The sequence below is a fragment of the Cucurbita maxima genome, unplaced genomic scaffold (genome assembly GCF_002738345.1).
Source record: "Cucurbita maxima cultivar Rimu unplaced genomic scaffold, Cmax_1.0 Cma_Scf00010, whole genome shotgun sequence".
Classification (NCBI taxonomy): Eukaryota; Viridiplantae; Streptophyta; class Magnoliopsida; order Cucurbitales; family Cucurbitaceae; genus Cucurbita; species Cucurbita maxima.
Genome location: NW_019272026.1, coordinates 2864303 through 2872783, shown reverse-complemented (window position 1 = coordinate 2872783; position 8481 = coordinate 2864303). Strand labels below are relative to the sequence as shown.

The 8481-nt window shown below is 38.0% G+C and overlaps 2 protein-coding genes across 4 annotated transcripts in view; both read left to right on the top strand.

Annotated features, from left to right (window-relative positions):
- Positions 1–1476, top strand: part of LOC111484869 (protein PLASTID MOVEMENT IMPAIRED 1-RELATED 1-like) — an 11179-nt gene extending 9703 nt beyond the window's left edge. For both annotated transcript variants that reach the window (XM_023131493.1, XM_023131495.1), the window contains one exon: positions 81–1476. In XM_023131493.1, coding sequence (XP_022987261.1) covers positions 81–1236 — 1156 coding nt within the window. In that variant the 3' untranslated portion in view covers positions 1237–1476. The remainder of the gene's footprint in view (positions 1–80) is intronic.
- A 1367-nt stretch (positions 1477–2843) lies between these two features.
- Positions 2844–8481, top strand: part of LOC111484885 (protein CTR9 homolog) — a 13607-nt gene continuing 7969 nt past the window's right edge. The window contains exons 1-11 of one of the 2 annotated variants that reach the window (XM_023131524.1): positions 2844–3147; positions 4925–4991; positions 5154–5348; positions 5527–5627; positions 6162–6215; positions 6391–6507; positions 6607–6670; positions 6779–6993; positions 7071–7155; positions 7334–7434; positions 7559–7651. In XM_023131524.1, coding sequence (XP_022987292.1) covers positions 3007–3147; positions 4925–4991; positions 5154–5348; positions 5527–5627; positions 6162–6215; positions 6391–6507; positions 6607–6670; positions 6779–6993; positions 7071–7155; positions 7334–7434; positions 7559–7651 — 1233 coding nt within the window. In that variant the 5' untranslated portion in view covers positions 2844–3006. Of the gene's footprint in view, positions 3148–4924; positions 4992–5153; positions 5349–5491; positions 5628–6161; positions 6216–6390; positions 6508–6606; positions 6671–6778; positions 6994–7070; positions 7156–7333; positions 7435–7558; positions 7652–8481 lie in introns of those variants that run through there. The other variant, XM_023131525.1, reaches the window with a different exon arrangement.

Genomic DNA, 8481 nt, shown 5'->3' with positions numbered 1-8481 from the left:
CCCCCCCCCCCCCCACCTTTCGGGAGATTCTTTCTTATCTTATCTTGTTTTTGCTGTATGTTATCTCTACAATGGAACAGGCAATGTATGCCGCAGAGCAAACTAGTTTTTGAGCAAGATTCATTTGGTAGAAGAAAAGGTTCCATGGGTAGTTCATCCAGTTCTAGGCACGAGAAGTACAGTCCAAACTCTATGCATGGTGAGTCGGAGTCGGAATATGTATCCTTAGAAGATGTTGCTCCACTAGCCTTGGACAAGATTGAAGCTCTTTCAATTGAAGGGCTGAGGATACAGTCAGGAATGTCAGAGGACGAGGCACCTTCGAACATCAGTGCACAACCGATAGGAGAATTTTCAGCTCTCCGTGGCAAGGGAATCGACATGAGTGGATCGCTTGGACTGGAGGGAACTGCTGGATTGCAGTTGTTGGACATAAAAGACAATGGTGATGATGTTGATGGATTAATGGGTCTCTCTCTCTCTCTTGATGAATGGATGAGATTGGATTCTGGTGAACTTGATGATGAAGAAATCATCAGTGAACATACTTGTAAAATACTCGCTGCTCATCACGCAAATTCCTTGGACTTCATTCGTGGTGGCACGAAAGGAGACAGAAGGCGAGGAAAGAGTTCGAGCAGAAAGTGTGGTTTACTAGGCAACAACTTCACCGTGGCACTCATGGTGCAACTCCGGGATCCATTGAGAAACTATGAACCAGTTGGTGCTCCAATGCTTTCTCTTATCCAAGTGGAGAGAGTGTTCATCCCACCAAAACCAAAGATATACAGCACAGTTTCGGAGATACGAACCAACTACGACGAGGACGATCTCGAGTCGGTTACAAGAGTAGAGAAAAAGGAAGAAGAACAAGAGGAGAAAGACAATCCTCAGTTCAGAATCACAGAAGTTCACGTTGTAGGTATCAAAAGTGAGCCGAATAAGAAACCATGGGGCAGCTCTACCTCCAGCCAACAAAAATCTGGTTCACGCTGGCTGCTCGCCAATGGCATGGGAAAGAGCAAGAACCATCCATCTCTGAAGACAAAGGCTGCTGCTGCTTCCAAGCCATTGGCTGCTGCGGAACCAAAGGTGCAGCAGCCTGCAGGGGACAAAGCTAAAGAATCGTTATGGAGCATCTCATCTGGGGCTATGTGGAAGGCCTTCTCGGCACTGAATCCACACGCACGGAACCCAAATGTGATATTCCCTAAAGAAGATTCGAGGTTAAGGTGAGTGGTGGACGTATTATTGCTTTGCTTGCAATTGGGCTGTTCAATGTACAAATATTAATTAGGCACACCCTCCATGTTTTTTGAGGTAACCCATCAGTTCTAAAGGAACTAAAAGAAGAATCTGTATTGTATAAATATATACACAAATTACAAGGTTGAGGGATTTTCTTTTATAATTTTACATTTTTTTTTTGATATATTCGCATTTGAATGTAAATTATATAAGCTACCATTCATTGTATAGGTTGATTATCACTTAAATCTGTAGTTCTCTTGTTAGGTTCACCCCTCCAAGTTTGATATATGAGTATAAGAATTTAAAGGGTAAAAAAATCTCCATCAAAACATTTATTCTGAAAATTTTAATATTTTTTTAAATTAATTTTTTTTTTGCAGTCTCCAAGAAGTCTAAAAATTGTGCATTATGGTTTCTTGATCGCTTCTCAAACACGAAATGAGCGACTCTAAATAGGTTCATTGTTCCCGTTGAGAATAAGATGAATACATGGGCTACATGAGCCTCTAGTAATTTATTGGATAAATTGATAAGTCGGGCATTCCTGACCCACCAAGCGAAACCAGTGGTTTCTTAATCACCACCAGCTAAAACTAAAGTTCCATTAAAAAACGTTTCCACAGGGTAGATACCCCCCTCTGGAAATATAAGGATTTTCGAAGGGAGAAACTTCTCTACCAAGATTTTTCGAAGGAAATAATAGGTTTGCATTTTTTTTTTGAGTAAAAAAGATAAATAAATAAGGTGAATTAATAAGTGAGTTAAGTGAGTTGAGTCGGTGGAATTGAATTTTTAAATACAGACTTTATATATCACACAATTCAATTCACGAACACTTAGAACCCGTTCGAATGAATGAATTTTTCATCCCTTTCCCATAGTTTTTATAATATGTCTAAATTAAATTATTCTATTATTATAAATCAGCACAAATAAATATGTTTTATTTGCTAAAATCATTTTTTTTTCTAAAAAATATTAATTAATTACTTAATAATAAATAAGTTAAATCTATTCAATTATATAATATAGTAAAATTGTAAATGTATTTAGTTTTTTTTTTAATTTTTTTAAAATAAATTATTATAGTTAAAAGTTTTAATAATAATAATAAAAAATTAAACCCATTTAATTTATATAAATTGTTTGAATTAGTTATACAAAATAAATGCAAATGTTAATTACTTTTCTTTAATAAAATGGTTAACATGTGTAAAAATAAAATTAATTGTTAATGAATATTAAATTAACATAATTATTTATTCGGTTGCAATAAATTAATAATAATTTAATTGATGGTTTAAGTGAGCTTATTTTTACCAAAATTTAGGCGTAAATAAAGGAGGATGGTAAATAAATTTAAAAATCTAAAATTTGAAGCACATTATCCCTAATATATTTTGGAATTAAAAAAAAAGACTAATTTAATTATTTTAATAATTTTATTTAATAAAGACAAGATAATTAAATATAAAATTAAGTAGTATTATGGGAGTAATATATATATTTATTTATTTACGTGAAAGCATTTATTTCATTTTTCAAGATTTTTTTTATTTATTTTTATTTTTATTTTGCCTATTTTTCGGAATAATAATAATAAAAAAAAACACCAAAATACCGACGTGCCCTGTGAAGCAAATTTCAGTGGAGAGAACAGAGTTCGAAACAGAGACTCGACTTTTTCCGGCGAACAATTCTTGGGTATTCTTCCCCTCCTCCGCTTGCCCTGCTTTGGCGCTTCCAGGGAAAAGCATGGCTTGTGTGTACATACCGGTGCAGAACTCGGAGGAGGAGGTCAGGGTAGTTCTCGATCAACTCCCTAGGGACGCTTCCGACATTCTCGACATACTCAAGGCCGAGCAAGCTCCGTTGGATCTCTGGCTAATCATCGCGGTTCGTTCTACTAGCTATGTTAAAATGAGATATACTTTCATGCTCGATTTCTGCTCACTTTCATCGCTCATCTTGTGGATGCCTAATCCTGTTGTATGAATTGGTTGTTTTCTGTTCGGAATATCCAATTTCGAACTTTTTGAGTGATATGCGTTGTGCATAAAGTTGATGCAGTGTTGTGCTTGTATATTGCTAATTATTACCTGGCGTGCGTGCGTATTGTTTTTCTTTTTTTGCGGAGATTTTAATGTAGCGAGCTCTTTTTAAGTTGTTGATTATGGGAGTGATACCGAAACCTTCTTGTTTTTAACTTCAATTTGGTTAAGGATGAAAAAATTTGATTGATGAGTGCTTTGGATTTACATTTGAGTATCTTCAAATTAGATTGTCATAAGTTTACTTCACATACCTCCTGTGCAAACTAGCTTGTGATTGTATAATAGAGGGCTTAGAGGAAATAAGTTCAATCCATGGTGGCCACCTTTCTAGCATTTAATATCCTACAGGTTGTTTTGGCACCCTAATGTTGAAAGGTTAGCGGGATGTCCCATGAGATTAATTGAGGTGTGTGCAAGCTGGTCGGAACACACACAAATATATACAAAAAAAAAAAAAAAAAAAAAAAAAAAAAAAAAAAAAAAAAAAAAAAAAAAAAAAAAAAAAAAAAAAAAAAAAAAAAAAAAAAAAAAAAAAAAAAAAAAAAAAAAAAAAAANATGGTGACTGTGCGAACTTGGAGACGAGCTTAGCTCTTGGTGGTAGAAATGTGTAGAAGTATTTCCTACTCCGATGTCCTTGGTTAATATATTAGAGGGCTTACTAAAACTTCATGTCACTAGTTTTTTTAGGATCACTTGAATCCATTATTCCTATTCTGGGGCTGTCAGTTTGTCCAGTCTCTCTGGCTTCATTGGTTTTACCTTTGGCTTATCCTTGGCTTGGAATAATGATGGTTGCGCTATTATTGAGGAGGTGCTCCTTAGGTCACCTTTTTGGGAGGAAGGAATTTCTTTTTGGTAAGAAACTATTTTTTGAGGAGTTTGGCTCAAGAGAAACAATAAGATTCTTAGAGAGGTGGAGAGGTCATGTGTTGAGGTTTCGGAGGTGGTGAGATTTAATGCTTCCTTATGGGCGTTTGTCACTAGGCCTTTTTGTAAACGTGATCCTAGTTTGATTTTATTGGATCAAGAACCCTTTTTGTAGTTTGCTGTGGTCTCCTTTTTTTGGGCTGTTTTTTTATGCCCTTGTACATTCTTTCATTTCTTTCATTGAAAGCTTGGTTCCTTACAAAAAAAGAAAAAAAGAAAAAAAGAAAAAAAAGGAAGATTACTTGAACCTACAGCCTAAACGACATTATACATTGTACATTTTCAGTTTTCTTTTTGATTCCACCAACTACCAATTTCTTCTTCTCTCGAGATTACTTATTGGCTTCAATCTCATATTTATTTAGGATTGAATTCTTTTTCCCCGTTTAATATATTAAATTGCTGTCAATATCTTGGATTTTAGATACATTTAATTTTAGCTTAAAGCTAATTTCCATCATTTTCTTCATCTACGTTGTGTGCTATCCTGATGATGATGGGCTATAATGAGCAGATTGCTACTTCGAGATCAATTATAACTTGACTATCAAACTTAGAAGTTCATGCCTTTTGTGACAAACTATTCGTTTTGATCGTGCTATTATCTGAGTATATATTTCTAGAGGTTGCTCACATCATGTATTACATCCGTGTCTGAGTTTTGATGTACCATTTCGTTGACGCTTTCCAGAGGGAGTACTTCAAGCAAGGAAAATTGGAACAATTCCGTCAAATTCTGGAAGAAGGGTCTAGCCCAGGTATTGGCTTCTTTTCAAATGTTGGAATTTAGGTTATCTTTTTTTACTTTGCATAAATATAGTACCTTAATCAGTTGATGCTACTTGACAGAATGTGCAAGCTCACAACCGATATAATCCTCAAATCTTAACTCACCTTTTGTAAATTTTTTATTGTTGCAGAAATTGATGAGTACTATGCTGATGTTAGATATGAAAGAATCGCAATCTTAAATGCCTTGGGTGCATACTACAGCTATCTGGGAAAAATTGAGACAAAACAACGAGAAAAAGAAGAACATTTCATTTTGGCTACACAATATTACAACAAAGCATCAAGAATTGACATGCATGAGCCTTCAACTTGGGTCGGAAAAGGTAAAATTTTCTAGTCAAAACTTTTATTTTAAGTTTAATTTTATGTTATGGCATTAACATAACACACGTGTTGATTTTTTGCTATTTGTTTTAAACTACTTATGAACTTCGTTTGATTATGTCTTCTCGATTATTCTTTGAAGCTTGCTTGGAACTGAAACGTCTCGAATGTTCACAGGTCAGCTTTTATTGACCAAAGGGGAAGTAGAACAGGCGTTTGCTGCATTCAAGATTGTTTTAGATGGAGATCGTGACAATGTTCCTGCTCTTCTAGGTCAGGTATGAGCAAAATCTTTCACCCGACTCATCAGTTAACTGATTTTTGGTAACTCTAGATCATGGAAAATATGGTGCCATCTAGAAGATGATAACCTTTTTGATCCTTCGTTAACAATTTATTCTTTGGTACTCCTCGATTTTGGAGTGACTTTTTCTCAATGATTATTTTATTTTATTTCAATGGTACTTTTATATACATCTGCATGAGGATATATAACAGTTGAATGTTAATTGAATATGGAAGGCATCTGTATGATACTTTCTTATAAAAAAAGGTTGATTGCCTGAAAATATGCTGTACTAGATCTTTTGCACAGTTTCAAAGTTCTCATTGAATTTATCTATTCTGTCTGATGTACCTGATGGGCTATGTGCCTCACCCTGGTCTTAGCAATGTGATCTAGAATTATTATTGTTACTTCATATTTAACTTGTTACTTAGTTGAGGTCTGATCCAATTCTTACAACTAGACTGAAGGAGTATTTGTTGGTTGATCCATTCTGGCCGCCTTGACATCTTTGGCACATATGCAGGCATGTGTTGAATTCAACCGTGGGCATTATTCTGAATCATTAGAGCTGTATAAGGTTAGTTGGCTTCACATCCATACACAATAACTGATTTGAATCCGCCTTGTAATCTTTTATGCTCAGTGGGGGCCAACTTGCCCTCTTCCTTGATTACTTAAGTTCATTGGAAGATACAATTATCTCAAGCTAATTTGGTAATGCCTTTGGTGTTGTAACATGAATTTGCAAACAGAGGGCCTTGCAAGTTTATCCTGATTGCCCTGCTGCTGTAAGACTTGGCATAGGCCTCTGCCGCTATCAATTGAAACAATATGGAAAGGCTCAGCAAGCATTTGAGAGAGTTTTGCAGGCTAGTGTTATTAATTTTTTCAATTATTCATTAACCTCATGTGAACTTCCCAGTTTGATGATGACGTTCGCTTAATATTTCTTAATTTTATACTTCTAGTTGGATCCAGAAAATGTCGAGGCACTTGTTGCTCTAGCAATCATTGATCTGAACACGAATGAAGGTAGGTTTCATTATGGCTTCCTTTCCTTCTCCTGGCAATTATTTTTTCTAGGTCATATTTTACCGTACATTCGAGTAATTCAATTATGGTGCCTATTCACCATGGCAGCTGGTCGAATTAGAAATGGGATGGAAAAGATGCAGAAGGCATTTGAAATATACCCTTTTTGTGCAATGGCTCTGAATTACTTGGCAAATCACTTTTTCTTTACCGGTCAACACTTTTTGGTGGAGCAATTGACTGAAACTGCACTTGCCATTACTAACCATGGACCTACAAAGTCTCATTCTTTTTATAATCTTGCTCGGTCTTACCATAGCAAGGTATGGTATCCTTTTTGATCCCATAACGTTAAGAAGTGGAGGAGAAGATTATTGTACTGATGGTAGAATGTCTATAGGGAGACTACGAGAAAGCTGGCTTGTACTACATGGCATCTGCAAAGGAAGCTAATAAACCCCGTGAGTTTGTATTTCCTTATCATGGTAAGTTTGTTTCCCCATTTTTTCTTTCTGCTTATTCCCTGTTTATGATTTATTTTCTTTATGGATATGTTAGGATAGTTCGAGTTTGGTTAACAAATTCCCTATTCTGTTTATTGATGTTACCATGGTGATTTGGGGTTAACTTTTATATTTATTAAACTTTGTTTATTTGGTATAGGTTTGGGTCAGGTTCAACTGAAGATGGGAGATTTTAGAAGTGCTCTATCAAACTTTGAGAAGGTTTTGGAGGTTTATCCCGACAATTGTGAGACATTGAAAGTGAGTGAATTGAAACTAAAAGATATTTAGATTCGTGTTTCAGTTACTTGTATGCCTTGGGTTTTTGTATTTCTAGCCTTCATTATTTTTTGTCTCATTAGTTGAGTTTCTGGTTTTGATATAGGTACTTGGTCATATTTATGTTCAGCTTGGACAGGCTGAGAAGGCCCAGGAGTATTTAAGGAAAGCTACAAAAATTGATCCACGTGATGCACAGGTAGACCGGTTGGGGGAATTAGGAGGCTTTATAGTGTCTTGATGTTGCAAGTTGGCATCTCCAACTCTTAATGTTGGATGTGTTTATTTGATACCCGATCCTGGATTGTGCCTGGGTACTAAAGCCTAATATATCAATATTAATCTGCACAGCTGCAAACCTTCAGACGCTAATTGTTCCCTCAACACATACCTTCAGTGCTTTGGCATCGACGAATTGTTTCTTTCATAAGCTTCTGTGGAGTTTCGTAGTTGATCATATTATTTGACTAATGGACATGAGAATACCGTCTTCTTGAAAGCATTAGTAAGAATTGCCTTTGTAACTAATGAGTGTTCTATAAGCTATCATCTGAAAAATGGTGGCAATAAAACAATCGACTCCAAATGACATTAAGCCTGGTGCACGTTCAAGATTAAAATTTGAACTTCCTGAAGTAAATTTTTTATACTTCTATAATTTTTTGTTTTTTTTTTAATTTCCCGGGGTGTTGGGGGGGGGGGGGGGGGGGGGGGGGGGGGGGGGGGGGGGGGGGGGGGGGGGGGGGGGGGGGGGGGGGGGGGGGGGGGGGGGGGGGGGGGGGGGGGGGGGGGGGGGGGGGGGGGGGGGGGGGGGGGGGGGGGGGGGGGGGGGGGGGGGGGGGGGGGGGGGGGGGGGGGGGGGGGGGGGGGGGGGGGGGGGGGGGGGGGGGGGGGGGGGGGGGGGGGGGGGGGGGGGGGGGGGGGGGGGGGGGGGGGGGGGGGGGGGGGGGGGGGGGGGGGGGGGGGGGGGGGGGGGGGGGGGGGGGGGGGGGGGGGGGGGGGGGGGGGGGGGGGGGGGGGGGGGGGGGG